The 24,689-nt window shown below is 32.2% G+C and overlaps 1 protein-coding gene and 1 long non-coding RNA gene across 2 annotated transcripts in view; both read right to left on the bottom strand.

Annotated features, from left to right (window-relative positions):
- Positions 1-1,818: 1,818 nt before the first annotated feature.
- LOC127738914 (protein dispatched homolog 1-like) overlaps positions 1,819-24,689 on the bottom strand; it is a 42,911-nt gene continuing 20,040 nt past the window's right edge. The window contains exons 3-11 of the mRNA XM_052250408.1: positions 14,019-15,601; positions 13,331-13,558; positions 12,610-12,735; positions 11,965-12,090; positions 10,952-11,084; positions 9,674-9,798; positions 7,511-7,588; positions 6,433-6,603; positions 1,819-5,844 (exon numbers count right to left, since the gene is read on the bottom strand). Of these exons, the coding sequence (XP_052106368.1) occupies positions 5,416-5,844; positions 6,433-6,603; positions 7,511-7,588; positions 9,674-9,798; positions 10,952-11,084; positions 11,965-12,090; positions 12,610-12,735; positions 13,331-13,558; positions 14,019-15,601 (2,999 nt within the window). The 3' untranslated portion in view covers positions 1,819-5,415. The remainder of the gene's footprint in view (positions 5,845-6,432; positions 6,604-7,510; positions 7,589-9,673; positions 9,799-10,951; positions 11,085-11,964; positions 12,091-12,609; positions 12,736-13,330; positions 13,559-14,018; positions 15,602-24,689) is intronic.
- LOC127738915 (uncharacterized) lies at positions 20,691-23,283 on the bottom strand. Its single transcript, XR_008000217.1, has 2 exons — positions 21,349-23,283; positions 20,691-21,028 (listed from the first exon to the last, which is right to left on the bottom strand). It is a non-coding gene; the product is annotated as an uncharacterized LOC127738915 (long non-coding RNA).

Below are 24,689 nucleotides of genomic sequence, written 5' to 3'. Positions count from 1 at the left end.
GAATATTTTGTCCTTTTTCTCAAAAACTTCATCGGAAAGTACCAAGACCTGATAAACAAATATTTAATGTCTACTTCACAAATAATACAAGATGGTATTTAGTTGTAGATTCAAGGAACTGAAGTTTGTATCTTTTTGTTTACTTTACAGTTTTCCTTTATTTGTTTTTGAGCTATCATGTTACTTTTGGTCGTATGTCTTAACGTAACTATATAGCCGTAGGTATTACTGAATTCAGCTATCGGGTTTTTGGCTTTGGACGTTCCTAGTGCTGATTGGTCCAGATGTGCAATTCGGACGCAAGAGGTTTTTACAGTGTTGTTCTCATTTTGTTTACCCTTGTATTTATATTTTACTTAATTTGTACTTTATCGAGAAAGTGTATACTATATACTGATGTACTATCCAATACAAAAATATTTTTGTCAGATTTACTATGAACTAAAATAATTTTTGTGTTGGCGTCCTTGTTAGATTTATAAATATGTTTGTTTAAATTTTTTAGTCAGTTCTGTAGTATGTCTGTGATATATGTTTAAGCAGTTTTGGCTGCTGGATCCCAATTACTGTCACATTAACTAATTATGTCTGTATGGATTGCGCACCCGATTTTATCATTATAACGGATCTACAAACAAATGTCATACAACTGGGAGGGTTAGCTAGCTTTAAAACCAGGTTTAACCCGACATTTTCCAAATTTCTTTGGAAAATGTCTGTACAAATCAGGAATATGACAGTTGTTTTCTATTCAGTCCGGTGGTTGATAAAATCTACGTTAAAACGTGTGATTTTTACAGAGGATGACCTTGAGGTCATTCCGCTGTATTGCTATCGCCTAAATTTCCATTATGCAAATTAGTTTTGGGATTTCAACCGATCTATAAAAATTATAGATCCGCGGTCATTACAAGGGAAAAAGTGCATTTTTATACCTGCGATTCCGTTCTCCGTTCGTACGATGTTTCATCAAAAAATGGAATCATTTCAGTTGTTGATTTAGTACTGAAAATTTGACTGAATTATCTCCTTATTAAATACGGTTTTATATGTTTAATAGGTGTTTAAGAAAGAGGTCAGGTGCTCATGTTCATTCATAAAATTATCGTTCATTCATGAATTTATCGTAAAATCAAAATCACTACACAGGTCACACAGGTTGTATACGTAGTGTCAAAAGATTACCTGTATAGTATCTAAAAATAGACAAACTTAACTGACTCCCCTTACTGTAGTGTGTGATAACATTTTGTGAGGGAATTCGATGTTTGCTATACCACTGTTCATTTCAACGCACTTTATGACGATACCACTTTATCAATATGAATGAAATTTTTTGCAGTGTTTTAAGAAATAATTTTACTTTAAAATCGCGTATCATTTGTGAACTATTAAATGTTTTACAAGGACGAATTTTCTGTATAAAGTCAATAATTGTGTGAACTTTTGAAGCCCAAACTTTTTATAGCCTTAAATACGCTAATGAAAGATCCGAAAACTATACCCATACAGAACGACATGTTTTTGAAATTGTAGCAAAACTTTTGGTTGACAAATTTTAATTCGTTATTGCATAAATATTAACTTGAAATATCTGTCATTTTCTCCCTACCCAGTTTACCTCTATTACTCATTATGATGTGGACTTGACATTGTTATTGAATCTTATGCAATTTGATTGGATTAAGTTATTATTAGATTACCTTCAAACTGTTCATGCTTTTTCGTACGAGTATATTGATTAAATCAGAGCGTGCATGAATGTGTACAGAAAATTAAATGACCTGCAAACTGGACACTGGACCAGTCCATATTACGTTTTATCAATGAATAGATTTTTTTTTATTTCCCAAATTACAGGGCCCATAAAGGGCATAAAATCAGATACAATTGATTTACATAATTGGTAACAACAACAATAATAGCGGCATATAAATAGATATTTAGTATATAAGCATTGGTCAGAATCAGATGAACGAAACTTAAGGTATGAAAGGTAACAATTGCCACTTTTTATCTTTTCACATAATTTTCCACATACACATTAGATAAATTATTTTTGATAGCCTATTGCGGAGAAAAAAGAGAAAGTTTACTGTATTAACGTTCTATTCCATTAAATACGCCATTTTTCGAAGATAAATGCAGAAAAACATTTATGAACGGCTACGCCAGGTAAAATTGTTGTTTATCCTAAAAAAAAATACAATTTTCAGTTTCATTAGAATATTATAATAATAATAAATCCCAAATTTATGTAGTCATTAGATAAAGTCCTTATATGTCCGATCTGCCTATTTTTGGACATCAAAAGACAATACGATCGTTTTAAGGTCAATTTCGTCTACCTCACACAATCTTGTTAGGCACTATAATGAAATGGACCTGAAATTTATTTCACATGTTTCCTGAAAATTGATAAATATCAAAGCAACATAGAGCTGTTTGTTCTAGTTCGTATAATGACAATTTAATGTCATGTTTGTTTGTGATGACCCCCCTTTTCGGGATTGCATCAGAATTATAGTTATCTCGTATCGCATGAGGATGACACATGTCAACTGAGCAATTATGTTTGGGACTTAGTTTTAAGAAATGATGTCAAAGTAACATTATGAAAATATTTTTAGTAAGCTGAAATATATATTTATTTTTTACATGTTTATGTCTTGTAAGATATTTTATTTCTGTCCCGTTTTTCAACATTTGCGTCTGGAAAGTTGAAATGTTTTAACTGAATGGTTAATTTAAATTAATTATGAAAATGGTTAAAATTAAATCAATAAAGGAAATTATTGCCCAGTTACAAACACTACCAGGGGCTAATCCATAATGATTTTTTTTTTCAGTTATATGTTTCAGCACATGTATAATTAACCCCAACTTTAGCCTGGTAAACTTGTTGTCTCCTTGTAAAATATAAAACATATTTAAAATGATTTCCTGCTAAAGTCTTATATTGATATAAAGTTAAAACCGTCTTGCTTCTCACTAGTCAACACTCCTGTCCTGTCAGGTTTAATTCTTATATATATGGATGAAAAATAAAAGTCCACAAAACATTAACATGGCAGCAATTGCTTTTACAGCCTTTAAGACTTTGACTTTTTTTTTACAGAAGAGTGTCCACCATGCACTTGCATTACACTATAATAATAGTAGAATAGTATGATATACAAATAGATGAAAATTATATATACATGCAACCGTAATATTAATATAATATATAACAACAAACCAGTGTATTCTCTGGAACTATTATTATATTAGTATAATAGTCTAAGGTATACTGATTTGTATCACTACAATATAATAGTTATTACGGTGAGGTTGAATTTCCTGTCATTTATTCATCATCCAAGCACGAACTTGTATAAGAAAAAAAAATCTCTGTAAATTAACCTCAGTTTCAGGTATAGAGATGTGATCTGTTTCTGTGACATGTGCTTTTGACCATCCACAAGAACCTGCGGTCATCCGATGTTCAGTACTTCAGTACTTTGATTTTCAATATTATGGACTTCCCCTTTTTGATTTTACCTTAGTGTTCGGTATTTTTGTTAATACTTTTTTCCTGTGAATTAAAGTAAGCTGCAATAACCATGTCCGTTATTTAACATTTCAGGTTTATTATCTATGGATTTTCCAAGCAATTTAATTTTTTAATTGCAGCTTATAGTTATGTAAATTTTGTCAGACATAAGAAAATATTTAAATCCTCTATTAAGTATGATTATATTCTTAATGACCCGGTTTTTCTCTTTCTTATACAAAGATTAGTCTAGACAAAACCGAAAAGAAAAAAAAACAAATTTAATCCCCTTTATTTAAATAAATGTTTTTTATTGTTTGTATACTTTTGTATAAACCAAATATTGTATTGACAAGTTTGCGTTTATAAAACATTTATTTCACTGGATAAAGTCATAAATCTCTCAAATTACAAATGAGAAAATCGTCTGAAGGTAATCAGATTCTCGTATAACCATTTCAAAGGATTAAAAAGTTTCTGGTAAATCGGTAATGGCAAACTCGAGTAAGTGTGCAAAATGTTTCATCCCAAACGGAGAGACAACCGCATACCAGTCTTTGACCTGCTGTAGACCCCAGATGAAAATATTTCTATGATTAGCGCTTAAAACATTATCGGTCCTCACTATTCAGACAAAACTCATCTTTATAATCATATTCATCAAAAATAATAACAAGACATCATTATAACAAAACAAACTGATAAATTATGTTCTTATACAAAAGAGGCGACGGATACCAAACATGCAAAGTGACATTCAAACTCACAAGTCGAAAATAAACTGACAATGCCATGGCTAAAAAAAAAAGACAAACAAACAAATTCAAGGGTAAGCAGATCCTGCTCCACATGTGGCGCCCGTCGTGTTGCTCATGTTGTACAAACCCGGTGATAAATCTAGTTCGCTAGGTCACATTCGGGGAAAAGGGGACGGGATTGTAGTTACGACAATTGGAACATACACGTTGTCATCTGTGAAACGGATACTCCATAACGGTCAACCAACTCGTGATGGCGTCCGTAAAATTTACGAAGGGATGATTTCAACTTCACCACTTGAAACTCTTGGTTTAATAGCTTTCTTGTGAGCAGCAACCCTCTATTAAGGAAGTTATGATAGGAAATACAAGCCCTACAATTTATGAATAAGCTAATGTCTAAATTGAATAAGAAAATGTCTAAATCGTACGTATCACCGCAATAATCTCAATTGTTCAATATCTGAATCGCATATATCATCACTATAATTCCATTAGTTCAATATATGAATCATACGTATCGATACCATAATTCTAATGGTTCAATGTCTGAATCGCAATTATCATCACAATAATCTGAACAATCGAACGTATCATCGCAATAATTCCAATAGGTCAATATCTGAATCGCACATATCATCACAATAATCTCAATAGTTCAATGTCTGAATAGTACATATCATCGCAATAATCTCGATAGTTCAATATCTGAATCGCATATATCATCACAATAATTCCATTAGTTCAATATTTGAATCATACGTATTGATACAATAATTCTAATGGTTCAATGTCTGAATCGCAATTATCATCACAATAATCTCAACAATCGTACGTATCATCGCAATAATTCCAATAAGTCAATATCTGAATCGCACATATCATCCCAATAATCTCAATAGTTCAATGTCTGAAAGGTACATATCATCGCAATAATCTCAATAGTTCAATGTCTAAATCGCACTTATGTCTGAATCGTACTTATCATCGCAATAATCTCAAAAAAAGTTCAATACCGGAATCGTACGTATCATCGTAATCAACTCAATAGTTAAATGTCTTAATCGTACGTATCATCGCAACTAACTCAATAGTTCAATGTCTGAATCGTACGTTTCATCGCAACTAACTCAATAGTTCAATGTCTGAATCGTACGTTTCATCGCAATTAACTCTCATATATTCCTGTTTCCTATGATACCTCAATTTAATCGCTTTAACAATTGCTGGAATTGACCCACTATCTCCTTCGGGTCCAAATGATGCCATAAATGCAGGAAATAACAGAAATGAAAACAGAAAAGATGTTCCGATTGTGCACATCACAAATATTCCAAACTGATATGAAAATTGAATTTCAGCAAACAGCATAAAAACAGCAGCACCAAAGGTTGTTATCGCCCCTGATAATACAGACAGTCCCATGCCTTCTAACATGCTCTTTACGCGGTCTTTACGGTGGGTAAATGGAGAGGTTCTGTATGCCTCTGCAAAATGCACCACATAGTCAACCGACAGTCCAACGATTAAACTCAGATTGATAGATTCCAATACCTAAAAAGAGATAAGATATACCGTATAGTAAGTATAGTTCAAAATGTTTTGTTTTACACGAATGATAATGATTTTAAGAATTGACGCCTAGTTGTATACCTGTTACCTTAGTATGGGCGTGTTTTTAGTTTGTGTATGAGTCCGACTTGCTTGTTGGTTTAACATTTTCACGCAAAACAATTTGAAAAAAAGACAAAGTCAATGTTCAACACATTATAAACCTGATAAAAATTTATTCAGACCTGTACAAAGTAGGAGGTGCACATCTTCACATCTTCAATGTATGTGCAATTACTGCAAGAAGTTCGAACAATGAACAAGGAAAACTATATATATATATATATATTGTGTACAAGTTATCCTGTTGTATTCATTTTAATTTGTACAAAACAATTGTACAAATTTTAGTTTGTATTTTTATTTTGTACAAATTGTAATTTGTCCAAAAAGTGTTTGTACAAATTACACATTTGTACAAATTACACAATTTGTACAAAATTTGACTAAAATTCACTTATAGTTTATATATTCTCAACAGTAATACATTTTATTGCCTAATCTTGAACACCTTTTTAAATATCGACTCACCCCTAGTTTCCATCCAATCAGAGGGATTAAACCAACCACAACCACGGTAATCATAGTGATGCAAATAGTAGCAAGAAAGCCAATCACCACATTCAATGTTGTGAGCGTTAGAATTGGAAATGCTAATGATATTCCAATGACAACACCTCTGACTGCAGATTTCACAAGAGTCTGAAAGTAAAGTGAAAATGTAAGCCGTATTATATAATGCATACAAATCACAGTGACATTTCATTAATAAAAGCTGATTTTATCTGGCCTTTTTGGCTTTTCAATAGAAACCACAATACGTTTTTACCAAAGAGTATGCTCGGTGCGCGACGTTTGCGTCTTTTGAAAGGACATTTGCGCTTTTAAAAAAGAAAATTTTCGCTTTCCAAAAGGACATTTGCGCTTTATTAACAGACAACACAACATTTGAGTTATATTATGGTTAAAAGTTTAAAAGATCATTTAATTTTAAAAACACAATACATTCATGTGTTCATATACAGCTAGGACTTCAGGGGCGGCTCCAGCCATTTATAAAAAAAAAGGGGGGGGTGTTGTTACTAACCCAGGATAAAGAGGGGGTTCCAACTATATGTCCCCATTCAAATGCATTGATCGTCAAAAAAAGGGGGGGTTCTAACGCCCGGAACTCCCACCACCGATCTGCCACTGGACTTCATTTTTCGCCATCAAGCTTGTGTCAGATGAAAACGACAACACTTCAAGAGCGTGAATGTGGTAAATTCCTTAAAACAACAATGATTTTTCTCTCAAAGACAAAAAGAACAACAGGTGGTTTGAAAAATCAAATTTCGGTCTTCAAAAATTAAAACAATCTTACTAGATAAGCCATGAACTTTCAAAGAATATGTGAACATCTTTCAATGACTTTGTTTAATTTGGTTAACATTACAAGTAAACTATCATAAGTAAAAAGCGCAAATTTCCAGTCAATTTAGTTCAGGTGTATCATAGCTTAAAGCGCAAATGTCCATTGTGTTTAGAGCGCAAACGTCCTTCGTGGTACAGGTAACAGCGCAAACATCCTGTCCGTTATACTTTAAGTTTAACTTGTACATCTTCATACCTCTTGAAGTTTTATCCAGTGCCACGATTCATAAGTAGATTGGAAGCCACTTTTCATAGAACTTGGCATCTTTGATACCTAGTTCAAAAATAATAAAAAAATCATATGCATATTATCTAAAACAAAACCTGGTGTTTTGATGGGGTTACATCTTACAAAGTCTATCCGAATCATTTTGCAAATAATTCCGCTCAAACTGGTGCCACGGGCCGCCTTAAACTTGCAGTGAGGTGAGGGTTTTTTTGTTGTTTTTTTGTTTTTTGTTGAAGGCCTCACTGTGACTTTGAGATGAAGAACAACAATAAAAGCGCTGTTCCTTTGCCTTTTTGGGTTTTCTTGCTTTGCATGTACTGATTTTTTTTCATGAATGGATACCCCATATCCTTTGTTTTTCTACTACATACAAATGTTGATTGATTTCAAATTTTACTCTTTTCCATTTATTTCTAGAAAAGGTACTGATAAAGTGGTCATGTATTTAGGTTAGCCAAAAATATTTTACCGTTATTTGGATTTTTTTTAAAGTTGGATAAAGTATAAGATTACCTGTATACTTGAGTGAGTTCTATTATCTCACAAAGACCTCATTGTTTTATTACATTTTGAAAAAGGACTGAAACTGATGAAGGCTATTTGTTGTGCCGAAATATCTATGGATACAATTTCATTTCATCTTGTACGTATATTTTGATTTTTAATCAATATCGTTGCACAAATTGTCAGATATTTAATTTTGTTTGTTTGTTTGTGCTGTACCGTCATTAGACTGTCTGGTATGTATCAAAATTAGAGTTTGTTTTAATTGTAAAGATAATACAATTGAAGATGAGAAACATGTAATTTTGAGTTTGCCATTATATGAAAATTTACGTGCAATTTTTTTTTGTCATGATTTTTATAGTAAATAAATAAATTTGTACTTTTATTAAATGGGGAAAATCTTTACTTTCACACTGCTAAGATCTGCTATGTTGTTTAATTGAAAAGAAAATGTTTATCATATTCTTAAAAGGTATATTTTTTATTATGTTTTATGTTTTATTTTTTATGTGTATATATATTTAAAACATTAATTGTCGAAATCCGGATATGGTGTACTAATTTTTGCACCTTTTGTTTGCGGTATACCATCTTTTCCGCTAGTTTATTGTTTTCTGTTTGGTATTAAATTAATAGTTAAGATCCATTTTGTTACATATGGTGATCCGTTTATTTGGTAATCGCCAATGGCAGTCAGCAGGGTTTAAGAACATCCGTTGTTCGACCTGCTAGTCAAATGCGTTTTGTTAAAATATACTTTTTCACTTTTTTTGTCTTTTGGAAAATGTTGTTTGTGCAGTATTTAGACCCCTCTACCAAGAAATTTGTTTTGCATGCACACGTATAGACTTGTTTATATTTAAAAAAAATATATAGTCTCTCTTAACTCTTTTAAAGTTGCTCTTGTTTTATAAGTGAATTTATGATTTGTTAATGTTTTGTAAGAGAGGAAAGTCTGACTTTAATAAAATATTGCCTTGTCTTGTCTTGTCTTGTGTATTAAATTTGCTGATTGTTTGTTTTTCTATAGACTATTATATATAATATATTAGAAAAGGAATAGTCAATTATTTTGATGTTTTAATTCATCAAAACCTATATCACCATAGTCAGGTGAAAAAGCAAATACGAAAAAAAAGAATTGTTTTAGTACAATTAATGTTGCTCTTCTCTTCTTTTCTTTGTGTTTGCTTGAATATTTCATTTTTGTAGTCATTATAAGTTTGACAGTCGATAAATTATTATTATTATTAAAAATAAAATATTTAGTTGTTTTGACATATAATTGACTGTTTTAAAATTACTGTTTTCTGTAAAAAATGGAAGAATGTTATCTTATAAAAAAATCATTGATCAAAGAAGGCAGGTATAAAAAAAAACCACCACAAAAATTATATATAATTGTTAGTCCATGTGATATGAAAAGATTCAAAATAACTCAGAATCTCGAAAATGTGAATGGGTTCAACAGAGAAAATTTCATTTCCATTGGTTAATAAGATTGCATCAATTTAGTGGATACATATCTTAAGTTAAACTATTTAATTATAAATTCTTATACGTGTAGTTGTATTTATATTATTTTGTTCACATGTAACACGTGCAAGTACAAACTTCTTTTACCTCCTGCTGTATAAACTTTTCCCACAAATGATATATTGGTTTGCCTTCACGATATCCAATGTTTTGAAAAGTAAATGTTGTGTTTATTTCTATTGCAATTACTCTCAGTCTTGTTCCATACGTTCCTACATAAAAATGGAAACAGATCAAAATTGATTTCTATTTAAAAATCTTAGTCCTAAATAGCAAACCCCTAGCAACAGAGACGAAAGACACCAAAGGGACATTCAACCATGCTTTTGCTATGCGTTTTTATACACAATCACCTGTTCTAACCAATAGCACATAACAAGAACAAATTAAAAACCAATTGTTCAGAGAACAATTGAAGGTCTTTCCACTCAAATTCACTTAAGATTAGAAAATTTTGATTAAAAACAGTATGTCCGGGCTTAAATGATAGCTTATCACACACTGATTTTGAAAATACAATGTTTGAGGCACTTTTTTCATCAATTAAGGGAGATAATAAGCCACTTCCGGTTACATCAAAGTCACTTCCGGAGTCAAATAATAGCTTACTTTACTCTGATTTAAAGAATATATAGTTTCTATATAGTTTTGCTTTAAATAAGGGAAATTAATTGCTACTTCCGGTTTAAAAAAGGTCACTTCTGGTTGACATTTTAAAGGTCATATGTCTACTAACCTAATGCAAAAGATCCCAAGGCTTTATCATGTAAAAATATGAATCTACAGCAAAGGTCAAAATCTAGAACGTCAATTTTACCTTTGACCTTGAACTAAAATTCAAGGTCATAAAGCAAGGACCTCAAATCAAATTACCCTTAGTCTCCACTATGTAAGGGAAATGAGTTCTATCCCAATAATGTTTATTTTGAGTATTAGAGGGGAGGAAACTCCCATTAAATGTCAACGCACCCTTTTAACCAAAATATGTATGTTACGACACGTCGCAAATATCAGTTAAGTTAAAATATTTTGTCGATATCTTACACGGTTTCTGAAAAGAAGCAATATTAAGCCAAATTAAAAAAAAATTATAATCTGACCTTGATCTTTGACCTTGACCCCATTTTCTTTTTGGAGGACCAAGGACCTCAATTCAAAAGACCCTGGTCTCTTTTACTTATGGTGTACCAGTTACAATTACATTTCACTTATTTTAAATACAGAAAGGGAAATAACTGTCATATGGAGTCTCCGGACCGCTTCAATCAAAACTATTTTAAAGATCCTGAGGATATAACGAGCAAAAGAAAAAAAACCCATAAAAAGTCCTATTCAGTAATGTCATAAATGAGAAATTTTAGTTACCAATAAAAGACGATCTGTTGAAATGTTGAGTTACTCCTGGTATTGTTGTCTCACCAATAAGACGATGATATGTCAAGAAGTCTTCAGTTGGAATGTGTGTATATCCATTACTAAGCCAATAAGATACAAGAATCTACAATTTGTATTAAAATTCTATTTACTTTTCAATATGTAATATATAACCAAACTTAAGTTTATAAGAGACTATTAGGAACCTGTATCGCTCTCATGATGTCCATGCATAGCTCCGGTTAAATATGCATGGATAAAAAGATAAAAATAATACGAGTACCATAACTCTGGTAGAGTCTTAGATTAATAGAAATATTTTTGCAAGTATTTTTAACATAAAAAAGACTTATATTCAGTGTGTACATGAATAACCCTTTTCATAATTGCTTTTAAGGAGTAGAATGGATGGCTTTTTATAACATTTTGGGATGCAAACCAATATTCAGCCTGCCGGCATTCTCTTATCTTTCCTTGAAGTTTAGTAACAATTTGTAAGATTTTCCAATTACATAATACGCTTATCAGTTTTAAAGGTCGTTGAGGTCATTAATAATATTTTTTTTATATTTCTCTTTTTAGCCAAAACAGTGTTGTTGATTGAAACTTTCCGTGTATACCTCATTATATCTATGCTCTACTTTAATAACAGCTGTTGTGTTGCCTAATTGACAGGAACTCTTTATACCATATATGGACACTAATCGCGATAGATTGTGTTAAAGTCCGACTTCGATTGGCTAAGCAGGTTTAGAAAAGAAGATTTTTTACGACGAATATTTTTTTTATATTAAGGTATATAGGAATTTTTTTTTCAGAGACAAGTGCCTGTGTTCAAAACTTATATGTACGATATGATAATCATCAAATAGTGGGAAAATCATGTCAACTAGAAAATGAATAAAAAAGAGTTTGTGTCCATATGTCACCATGTCCCGTTCGCATTATCCGAGAAAACAATGCCCTCTACTATTGTAGGTGGGTCAAAAAAGCTTCTATTTTACCTCAAAATATCTGTTAAAGTTTGCCGGTACACTTGATATGTTGTATATATGAAAATTTCTTCTCATAAACGGAACAACAGATTCATTTGTAAACGGAAATGGAATATTTTCCAGGTAACCAGTATTCTGAAAATACATATAATAAAGTACTTACATTATTTTATTTCATAATAATTACAGAAGATGTTCAATGCATACAAATGCTGATCTTGTATTGACTGAAAGACGAATCACTTGATTTCGTCTATGTTTCCAATTTGTATGATAACAACTTTCGTGCAAACTTTATCCGGCGCTAGTTTTAGTTATTTTGAAAAAAAAAGATAACTTTAAATACTGACAATGTGAATATTTTTATGGAAATATGTAATTTTCATGATATACTCCAAAAATGATACCTAAAATTTGATAAATATGTTATGAGCTATCTACTTTGAAATTGACATCTTCGTGGCATGATACTGCTTTCTAATGCCGTTTTTGTTTTAGTTTATACGAAATTAAAGCTTGTGACCATCACATTTTAAATTCATCAAATACGACTTTAAAAATTGAAAGAAAAATAGACAATATTCGAACTATCTTTTTAGTAAGACGGCTTCCTTGGTTATATACTTCAAGTAAAAGCACATGATCTTTTCTCACCTGTATAAATTTATGCAAGGCCGAAATAAAACATGCTATTTCTGGTTTGTTCGTCACTGGGTTTCTTTTTATTCCGTAGGATGTTATTTCTTCATCTGTAAAATTTTCTAATAGTCGGCACAAGTTCTAAGAGAAAAAAAATATGTAGCACTGGTAATTTTTCACGTTTATAATACTGTTTTTCCTTGCATATTTTATCAATATATTTCAAACAAATACAAAATGCAAACAAAGAATTCAATAAAAAAAATCGACTCAGGGTTTATAATTTTGTACACCAGACGCTCGTTTCATCTAAAGAAGACTCTTCATTGACGCTCGAATCAAAAAAGTTATACGGCTAAATCAACTACGACGTTGAGGTGCATTGAGGACAAAAAAAATCCGAAAGGTTTTGACAAATACAGTAACACAATGTTACTGAATAAAGAATTGAACACATTACATGTACTGTTAAAGAGGAACTTTTTGTACGGATGGTCTCCATTTTCGGGATTCTGAAAATGAATTCATAAATAAGAATAGGAAATTATTGACTTCTGATAGTAAAGAAAATAGGAATAACAGACGTCAATCATGCCGCATCCGTGCACCGGAAACGGAGACAATATTAACAAACCTTGGCTGTGTTCATTTTTATTTTGAAATTTTATATCTTTACTATCAAAGTACTGCAGAATTTTACACGGAAAACTGTTATCAAGCATTATGTCAGACTTACCATGAGTGAGATTTGTGCTTCAGATGACGACATATCAAAATGTCCATCGATTTCAGACTGTCCTTTACAAGAGTCACCTGACTTCCAGTCACACGATTGCATGTTTTGTGGCTTCATGCCCCATGTAAGATGAAGTCTGTTGTAACTGTTATCATAGTTCTGTTGAAACCAAGAGAAATGGCGCTCTATAGCTTTTGCATAGTTGTTAGATTCTCTGTAAATTTTAACCTGAAAGCAAATAAAAGTGCACTTGTTTTAGTTTGATTCTCAATTGTGAAACAAAAAAATTAATTTTCTGCAATTTAAAGAATACAAAATAGGCAACTATTCGGTGTAAATTCATTACTAGTAAAATTAGACGCTTGGTTATATGACTGAGAAATTCAAAAGTTATTTCAAGACAAGGCAGAAATCATTATTTCTCGTTGACTACTGTGCTGATGATAACATTGGGGCCTAATAGTCCACCATCAGTGGTATCTACCCAGTGCTAAACAAAATTGAAATAACACTTAAAAAAGTTATGAGTCCGCTGCGTTTTTCTGGAAATTGCAAACCGCGGATTCTCTATGAGAGCAAAACACACACCACTTTAGTGATTTATCTAGCACAGGACAGTAAGGAAATAAAAGACATTTTTTTTTGTTCTGTAATCGTGGAATATAAAAATAAAATACAAATATCTTACCTGAGAACTGTCAGCTTCTAAAGTTGTAGCACTGTATGTAAAAAATGCAGTAATTATTAGGAAAGTTAGAGGTATTACTATTCTTACTGGTTTCCAAATCATAAAATTGTAGAATTTATTCTCCAAAAACCAAACTACTTTATTCCTTTTTTTAGAATGTTCTGCTGTGTCAATTTTTGTTTCATTTTCCTCGTTCACTTCATCTTGGAGCTGTAGCTGGTGATAAGTCACATCTCGGGAGCAATCATTATTATCACTAGATGTTCTGTTTTGTAGTGATGTGATTAATCTATCATGACTTTCTGTCCTTACCGACAATGTCTTCCTTGAACATGGAATCAGTCTAACAAAGCATGGCGTTATTACCTCAGAATGAAACAAAATTACGATTGGAAAGCATGTGAGGTCAAATAAAAAGTTAACACCGACTAGCATTCCAGTAAAGATTCCGAAGGAAGCAACGGGTAGTAACGGAGAGGGCGCACTCACTAGAAATGCTGCCATTGTTGTAAGCGATGTCACAAATGTCGTTTTTGCTGCTTTCAAATAACAATCTGCAAGACGGTGAGCTTTTGATGGATATCTGGTATGTTTTGATAGTATCCAAGTGTCGTAGAATATAAAGATATCATCCGCACCAATTCCAAGAATGATGAAAACAGAAATAATATGAAAAAATCCGAAATATCTATATTGAAGAACAAACCTATAAATAAGATTTGTTAAGAGAAAACTCGTGAAAATACTCAGTATTCCAAAGAATGTTATCCAAAATGACTTGGTCTGGAACCACATAAACATGAAAATAAACAAAAAACTTCCTATTGCTAATTTCATATTTCTGAATGCTTCACGATAAACGTCATAAAGATACATCTTAATGCTATAATAAAACACTGACATATGTGCGTCTAATACTTCGTCTTGGAGTCTTTTAACCTCTTTTTGTATTTTTAAACTTAGATATTCGCGATATGTATTTTCATTATAATGTTCCTTCGATTTCCAACTAAATAACATAAACAATCGTGTTTTTGACGATCTCTTGTTTGCATCACAAGGATCATAGTCCTTTTCCAAAAGTGGTAGGAGAAAAACTCTTGTTTTATTATTCTTGACGGCTTTACATATGATACTTGATGCGTTTTTGAATGATCCTGAATTGAAGACTCGGTCAACATCTGTATATGTGCCGTCAAAGAGCCGGAGGACTGATATGGGTTTCTCGCAATCATTTTGAATACTTGGATAGCAAAACTTGGCTTGATAGTCTTGTCTATAGAACAATTTTGATTCTGTTTCATTAAGTAACTTCATATTTATCTCCGAGAAAATATCGCCCCCTTCAAATATAAGTTCGAGTGTTTCTGAAAGCTGTTTTCGAGGCTTAAGACCAAAAATGGGATGTATGACTCTATTTTTGTACTGCATTGCATACCGCCATGCCAGATCTTGTGTATGCGAGGTATCATTATAAAGAACCAATGGCAAATCTTGAAAACTTATGGGAAATATGTTGTAACTTTTGACTATTAGTAGTATAGTTGTCAACACGATTGATGTATGCAATCCCAGTGTGGCAGCTACAAATGAAAAAAAGTGAAATTTATAAAAACAATTTCATTTTTTTGTACCTCCAATGAAAATAACCGGTCGAGTCATTGGTTGAAATTCCATGGTTTAGGACGTTTTTAACCAATCATAACGTTTTTGGCGATGAACGCTTTTGAAATATTTCGCAGAATACATTTGATTCTGAAATGACGACTGACATTGGTGCATTAAAATATGATAACATTATATATAGGAATCTGTATCTCTGTGTGCCATTAAAATATTGAATACATTTTTATTGCTCTCATTGCTTATCATTTTTTTTTTTAATTATGGGAATATTTCATAGTGTTCCATTAAATAACATTAGTTTTTATTGTTGTCGTTGAAATCACTGACTGTGAAAAAAAATACCTACTGTATACTTCAGTCATTTTAAATTTCTAATGTTCATAGATTGCATTGTGATGACGATGATTGATTCTCATGTTTACAGGGCTGCCAAGTCTCACGCATTTACGCATTTAGCGCGAGACTCGCGCATTTTCATGCTTATTTGGCGGCATTTTCCTTTGATCTATTGTTTTTTCTCTTTGATCTTTACGATTTTGGCCAAATCTCACTCATTTGCATTATTAAAAGTTGGCAGAACTGTGTTTACAAACTTACCAAATGAAATACAAAGGTGTTTTTCAATTAAGTGGCAGTATTTTAGAAGAAATCGTGGAGTGGTATTGTTGTTTACTAGTTTGTTTTTCCTGTTTTCCACTGGTGGTGTTATTTTCTCTTCTTCATCAGTTATATCACAGGCTGATGTCAAACTGTCATTAGCATACATTTGTGTAGTATTTTCATCTCTATGTTCAACTATACATCTCTCACTGCTGTTTTGTTCCTCCAACGTATCTTCCAAAGAGTTTAAGAAGTGGCTGTTTCTTTCAAATTCAGATTCTATGCAAATAAGAGAGTCATCTAACGAACAAATCCCAAATTCTGATCTTCTTTCCATTTTACTGTACTACTATGAACTTTTCACAACCTCATACCAGCTTCTGCATAATATTGCGTATTTGAATTCTTTTATCGATCTTCACTCAAGTTAGCTAACCTGACATTCGATTTTTCACAGTTATTCAATTTTTACCTGGCTTTCATAAATTCTATTTAAATGTATATGCAAGTAGCGTATATAATCAACTTTGCAATATGCAGTCTTACACTAATCTTTTTTGTTTATTATTTACCCGTATGAATGTTTTTCGTCCGAGCTTAGAATGCCACTTCCGCTGCAAGAGTAATATAAAGCTCTCGGGACGATCCTATAGCAACGATGTAAACAAATTAATAGTTCTGCTTGATTGAACTAAATCAATTCGAAAAAAGTACAAAATCGTGTTGAAAATTATTTGACTAATTTTATTATATAGCCTTCAAATTTAGAGTAGGTGCTTTTATGCGGCTAAGTCTATTCTACGACATAAGTCATTTTCTTGATCGTTTTGAAAAAGACTAAAAAATTTGTCATAACTTCGAAAAAACAAAAATCATTTCCGAATGCAAATGATAATTGTTGTATGGTGTATATATAGGTCTACTGCAAAGACAAAACAATTGAGCTGCGTCGGATAGAAATGGACTTTATGTAAGTGCACGTATACATGTACATGTATAAGACTTTGATTGATTTTGGAACATTCAAATACGAAATAAAAGATGAATTTTGGTCGGTTTTGTAGGGTTCTTATAAGAATTCAATTTTCAAACAGTTACAGACTTCCGGTAGAGATTTTTCCAACACGAAATAGGTTAACAGATGTATTGATATTCATTTGCATAAGGTCGATCTCTATCCGAAGAGGCTAACATGTTTTAGGAACAGATTTGTCGTCTTTTAGGTATTTACAACTCTAAAAAATCGTCTAGATATGTATAAGCTTTACAATGTAGCTACATTTAATCGTTTAACTGTGTGACCAAATACAACTATCTACAAGACTACCACCGCCATATTCATTATCATTACAGGAACTATTTGTATGCTTTGATATGTGCAGTGTGTAACATAGAGCAATAAACGAATCTTTTTTTTTTTATAATCCCCGAAAAAAATCAGGAGCATATAGTAGTCACTAAATGTCCGTCCGTCTGTCTGTCTGTCCTTCCAGACGTCATCCGTCAGTATACTGTGGCTCTGAATTCTGAATGAAGTATTGGTAACAATTTTGGTTTCTAGATCCCGAACGCTGTATACTTCAAACTTATATAATAAGTCCTTGCTAAATCACGTTGTTTTTAGTACATTTTTACTTTGTTCTCCCGAGGACACTATTTTATTCACTTGAAATAAAAAGAAGATACATTGCGCTCAACTTTTTTAAAATTTTTTTGTAGTAAATGTGCGGTTTGTAGAGCATCTGTTGACATTGCCAATTTTTCACTTGTTTTTTTTTTTATCATTTGAAAGCACATTGAAATCAACAATCTAATAAATGTATACGAATAAACTACACAAATAGATTAATCCCATGGAATATAAAATGTAGGGAACAATACCAAACTGTAACAGATAGTTCTATAAAACGATATAAATTTTCTACAGAATTATGAAATGGTATGATATAATATATAATCCCTACCTTGGTGTTTTCCATCTCGTTGCTCGGATAGTGTATGTTTTATGTGAACTGCAACTGTATAGCGTTTACTCGATTATTTCAGTTGTTTTTACTTGCATATATAGTAATATATTGTTTTGATTGCAATGCTATGTGTCATCTTTTAAATGTATGTATTTATGTTTATGTTTTCGGTGCTCTCTTGTTCACATGTGTGTCCTAGACCAAATTAATTATGGTCTTGCTCGTCTTATAAAAAAGATGTGATATGATTGCCAATAAGACAACTCTCCACAAGATACGAAATGACACAGAAATTAACAACTATAGGTCACCGTATGGCCTTCAACAATGAGCAAAGCCCATACAGCACAGTCAGCTATAAAAGGCCCTGAAATGACAATGTAAAACAATTCAAACGTGTCTTGTCGTGGATTGTTTTTTACACAATGTTTCTTGTAATGATTACAATGGTTTATTCCCTGAATGCCTACAACATTTGATCTGCCGACAAAATACAGGTAAAACTATGTTGGCATTCATGGAATAGTGTTTGATTAAAATTAAGTGTAGTAAAAACAAAATGTAATTATAATTTTTTCAGGTATGCTTAGTCTTCAAATTAAAACTCGGGGTAATATTACCATTCTTCTTGCAATGAATACATATCTTTTATTTTTTTCTGTAAGTTTGAAATGAGAACTTTTTTTTGGAAAGATTAATATAAAAAAAACCGATCAGGTCTCGTTGACAGCTAAGTGAAAGCATATTAAAGATAAATATAATAAAGAGGCCACAAAAGGTGAAAGGGAAATAGAAATGTTGTCACACTTAGTCTTCTTCCGATCGGCAGTAAAACACTTGTCAAAGTGGGGCGAAAATCACCATTCGTAATCACCATTACGATTACCGTTTTATTCTAAAAATAAAATGAACCATAACTAAACATATATTAGCATGTATGGGTAAACAGTTATGGACACTTTTTATCATATTACTGACTGGATATTTTTATTTTGGCAATTCACAAGGCCATGCTTTTATTTGACTGCTTATGACGTCTTTACACTTAATCCATTGGATGTGTACTTATTGAAATTTTAATCTGGGAAACATGGTTTATTTAGTTGTTAGAATTGGCTTTGAACTAGCTTTTAATAACTGCGAGTACTCTTCGATCGGTAACTTTCTTTATCTTTTCTTTTCGGTTATGTTATCTTTTTGGTGCTTACTGCCAATCTAATGAGTCAAGCCTTTTAAAACCGATTGTTATAGTGTGTTTCAATGTTTTGCTGTTACACCACGTTCACGGGTTAGGGTAGCGTTCAAAAACATGTTTAACTCCACCACATTCTTTATGTGCACGTCACAAGTCAGGTTGTCTGAATAAAACATGTCTGAAATATGCTTTTTTAAAACCTTACGACTAAATGTTACATGGTCTCAATTCATGTCTAAAGTATCACCCTATAAGACAAAATATAAGACTTGTTTGACGTTTCCATTAACTACTCCCTAAACACATTATAGGACTTCTTAATTTTGAAATACTGTCATAATATTTCATCTACTTTTCAACTTAATCATGTATTAATTTTTCAGTAGTTTTTAAGGTTCCCGTTTTTAGTTCCCAGAGAATCACAATTTATTCAAGTTAAGTAAATATCATTTATAAACCCAAGCTGATAGATCGACAAGATTTTCTTCTGTATCAAGTTAGGGAAGACTTACCTTTTCGTTTATGTTGGTGTTTTGTATGCACAATCATTCAGCTATCCATAAATTTGAAATGTTCACTCCTCGAGAGCATTAATTTCGTCGTCAAGTATATTATTGATGACGGATGTAAATATCTAACCTTTTTCACAACTCCTATCTTATAAATATTTGAACCGGATCGGTTGTCTCGTGCTCGCACATCAAGATTATATTTCACAGTACCGTAACATCAATGTGGCATCCGAGTCAACCAGTCTTTACTCTTACTCCTAAATGACGCATGATTGTTGGAGAAGCAGCAACTATAAATTTCAAAGTCTAATTAGCAATCATACCATATTTCCATCGTTTCATATACAAACACTGTAATAATCAGTGGCTGGATTATCTTACAGACATTATGCCACTCCTTGTATCTGTATCTACCAGCTATAATCTGTGTAATATCAAATACTTATTCCAATAACTCGACTAAATCAGTATCAACAATCCCTTCTCCCTGCTAATTTTCGGGCACTGGACAATTTACACATTGATAGCTATACGAAATGTAAGTTCTATCTATACCTTTAAAAAGTCTTTGCAACAGAGGTTTCCACAGAATCATGATATACATCTTATTTTCTTTTCCGGTTTTGGATGACTTTTTTTTCAAAAAGGAAGCTTTTGATTAGAATATATGTCATCATAAGTACTGATTGCCAAGGATGATTTTTTACATGTATCAACTTCTTCGGAATTTATATTCTATGGCCTTAACAAAGAACAAAAGATTTAATGTAGGTGTGCTACTCGCTATAACCTTTAATTCTATATCTTATGTATCAAATACAAACATGATAATTATAGTAATCATAATTACAAATACAAATATATATTAAATCATCCGTGAATACACGTGTCTCTTGTTTAGGCTATAGCGAGAGTCGATGGTCAGAAAGATGACCGCACGGGTTTAAAGTGCAAACGAATGGTCACATGTCATGAATATTCATGAACGGACAACGAACTAAATTTTATTTATATTCTCCCTCACTACGTTCGTCCGAATATAAAGTAATTATATTCTATGGCCTTAACAAAGAACAAAAGATTTAATGTAGGTGTGCTACTCGCTATAACCTTTAATTCTATATCTTATGTATCAAATACAAACATGATAATTATAGTAATCATAATTACAAATACAAATATACATTAAATCATCCGTGAATACACGTGTCTCTTCTTTAGGCTATAGCGAGAGTCGATGGTCAGAAAGATAACCGCACGGGTTTTAAGTGCAAACGAATGGTCACATGTCATGAATATTCATGAACGGACAACGAACTAAATTTTATTTATATTCTCCCTCACTACGTTCGTCCGAATATAAAGTAATTATATTCTATGGCATTAACAAAGAACAAAAGATTAAATGTAGGTGTGCTACTCGCTATAACCTCGAGACAAAGGGAAAATAGTTAAGTAATGGTGTACGTGAGCTGAATAATGTGAGTAAATAATAACACCAAAAGAAAAAATGTCTTATAACTCGTTATATACCAAGATTTGACGAAACCGTTAGTTGCTTTTTAACAGAATCTTTGATATAACCGTCTTTAGCAAAATCGGTACGCCACCTTCCATGTTCTTTAATTAAACGATCAGAAACACCATTTCTTGCAGCAGCAGTGGCACCACCGCTGCGCAAACTATGTAGACAAAATAGTTTACAATCAAGACCAATCGCAGATAATGTGCCCAAAAGTAATTCCCTAGCTCTTGTATAAGATAAAGGACGATTAACTTCTGCTAACTTATAAGAATTTGTTGACTTCAAACATCTAACAGAACGGAAAACATATTCATCAGAATCTGAAGACAGTTTAGCTAAATTAATGTATGTCAATAACCAGACAACTGGACAGGTAGACAAATTTGTTCTAGAAATTATAACATTATTTCCCCTTCTATATACATCAGTTTTCCCGGATTCAATATTCAAAGAAACATAAGTGTCAAAAATTTTTATGTTAGACATCTTTAAATTTGCAATCTCACTGTAGCGTAAAAATCCTGCATAACCGACTAACATCATTGTACAAATTCTAACATTCGGCAAATGAGAACGATCAATGCCAATTTTGTCTACTATCTTCTGTAAATGATCTGCTGTAATTGGTTCTTTTTTCAATATTGGTTTACCAAGGATTTTCTTCGCTCCTTCGATCATCATCTGAATAAGCTTGTCTTCGCACGGATTATACACTAAATTGAAATCATGATACCACTTTATGCTATAAAAATGAGCTAATAAAACTGACTCAGATACGGATTGCTGTACAAGGCCACTAATATAAACTGCAACAGATGATACACTTGCGGGCAACGGAATAACTTTATATGTAACACACCATTCTTTAAATTTTTTGAAATACACATCATACTTTTTATTTGTAGAAATTGCTTTACTGCTTCTCACAATATTGAAAATGCTTTTTTCACATCCAATAAATTGTTGATTTGAATCCGCAAACTGAGAAATTTCCCTCCATGTTACACTGCCCTGTAATAATGAAACATAAATAGAACTAAGCACAACAACTTAGCTAAATAATCAAAAAACATCATAATAACATAACAATCATGCAAAGTGCATCTTTAACAACTGCACGATGTGCATTTTTATCCAATAACCGCACACTGTACATATTTCATTTTTTAACCGCACAAGGTGCATTCTTACTGTTAAACCACACAAGGTACCGCACAAGGTGCTTCTCAATCATAAACTGCACAAGGTGCTTCTCAAACATAAACTGCACAAGATGCATCTCCATTCTATCAATTTATATAACTAATAATGTATACAGATGTAAGCGTATGGTCAATTCCGTAGTAGTTACCTAGACACGTTTATTTTACCTTGTAGTAATAAATTTACAACCGATAGTAAAAAAGTGCACTGAACCGTACAAAAGAATGTGACCTCCTATGATGAACAATCAAGTTTAAAAACGAGGACGTTACTGATGAATGGGGATTGAGCGAACACACTGTCTTTGTCTGAATCAGATAAAAAGAAATGTTTTGGACGATCAAATTCAACAAAATCTGTAATAAAATCGTAAAATTTATTTTCCGTGTTGTTCCAAACCATAGGCCAAAACAAAGCAGACGTCCATTTAGGAACTATCAATACACCTTTTGCTCGACAAGTTAACATATGATTTAGTACTCGGCAAACTAACCCAACCGGGGGCACAATCCAATTGTTTTCTCCTGACCAGTCGAAAGCGAAAGCGTCGACTCCTAGAGTTCCAGGAACCCAAAACTTTGAATTAAATCGAGCAATCTTATGATTTTTATCGTCTGCAAATCTGTCAAAAAGTAAATTTTCCCCATCTGTTATTAAACAAACTAAAAACGCTGTCGGACACAGCCCAGTCATCAAAATCAAAAATTCTACTATAGTAATCTGCTTGTACGTTTTCCGATCTTGGGATCCACTCAACTTCAATCGTTATACTATTAACTATGCATGTTGTATAAATATTCATAGCAAGTTCATGTAAATCAGGCTTTATGCTACACACTTTGCATATATGCACGACATTTTGATTGTCAGTATAAATTTTTACAAGTTTTCCAGTTAACTGTGCAAACATACTTTCTAAAAGAAACTCAACAGATTTCAACTCTCTCCAAGTGGAGCTCTTAAGTCTTTCTTGTTCACTAAACATATTATGAGCAATTTGTAAAACATTGCCATCGATAAAACCTGCTCCAGCATACATACTGGCATCGGAAAAAATAATTCGTTCTGGAATCTTGTGTATAGGACATACTAATAAATTTGGTATATATTCACAATTACTTTTCCAAAATTCCAGTTCGATTTTGACTTGGGTGGGAATTTCAAAATACGAGTCCCAAGTATTTCTCTGGCAAACAGACATGCATAAATTACGTGTCATCAATTGGCAAATGTTACCAAAAGCTGGAATCAAAGATATAATCTTCCCGAAAACACATGCCAAATTTCTAGCAGAAGAACGATTATCTGAAAGAATTTTTTCGATTTTGAACTGTATTTTTTCAATTTTATTGTAGGGAACTTCAATAACACCAGATATTAGATCCCATGAAAAACCTAACCAGTCTAATTTTTGCACTGGTGAAAAAATAGATTTTTCAAAATTTGATAAAAACCCAGATTTCAATAAAGTATGTAAAACAGATTTGGACATACGTAAACACCTTTCCTTGTTATCACAAGCCCATCCGTCGTCCAAATACACAATGATCGGGAAACTTTGTAATCTCCAAAAATTAACTAATGTACGAACAACTTTAGTAAAAATATGTCCAGCAGAAGATAGTCCAAAAGGTAAAACTGAGAAAATGAAATATCTTTCTTGTCCATCAATTACCCAGGAAAAACATAGAAATTTCTGATGTTCTGGATGTATATTAATGTGATGATAACCAGAACGTACATCGAATTTAAACATGAAAAAAACCTTTTTTGCGTATTGCTTGGCCTATTTAACGCCTTCAAATTTTATTTTCTGTTTTTGTACATATTTTTTAACGTGTCTCAGATATAAAACTAATCTCTCTTTCTTCGTATCACTAATAGCTACAGTCAGAGGATTTATTACATAAGGTTTATTTGAAACTTCAGTGATACAGCCATTCATTTTTAAATCTGTAATAGCTTTCAAAACAAATGAAGAATTATTAAATGCTGATCTGTTATTATTCAAATAAACTGATGGAGGTTCTTGAATAAAAGGAC

Source organism: Mytilus californianus, unplaced genomic scaffold (genome assembly GCF_021869535.1).
Source record: "Mytilus californianus isolate M0D057914Y unplaced genomic scaffold, xbMytCali1.0.p SCAF_4, whole genome shotgun sequence".
In the NCBI taxonomy this organism is placed as follows: domain Eukaryota; kingdom Metazoa; phylum Mollusca; class Bivalvia; order Mytilida; family Mytilidae; genus Mytilus; species Mytilus californianus.
Note: the sequence above shows the minus strand (reverse complement) of the source record. Positions and strands in the feature narration are given on the sequence as shown.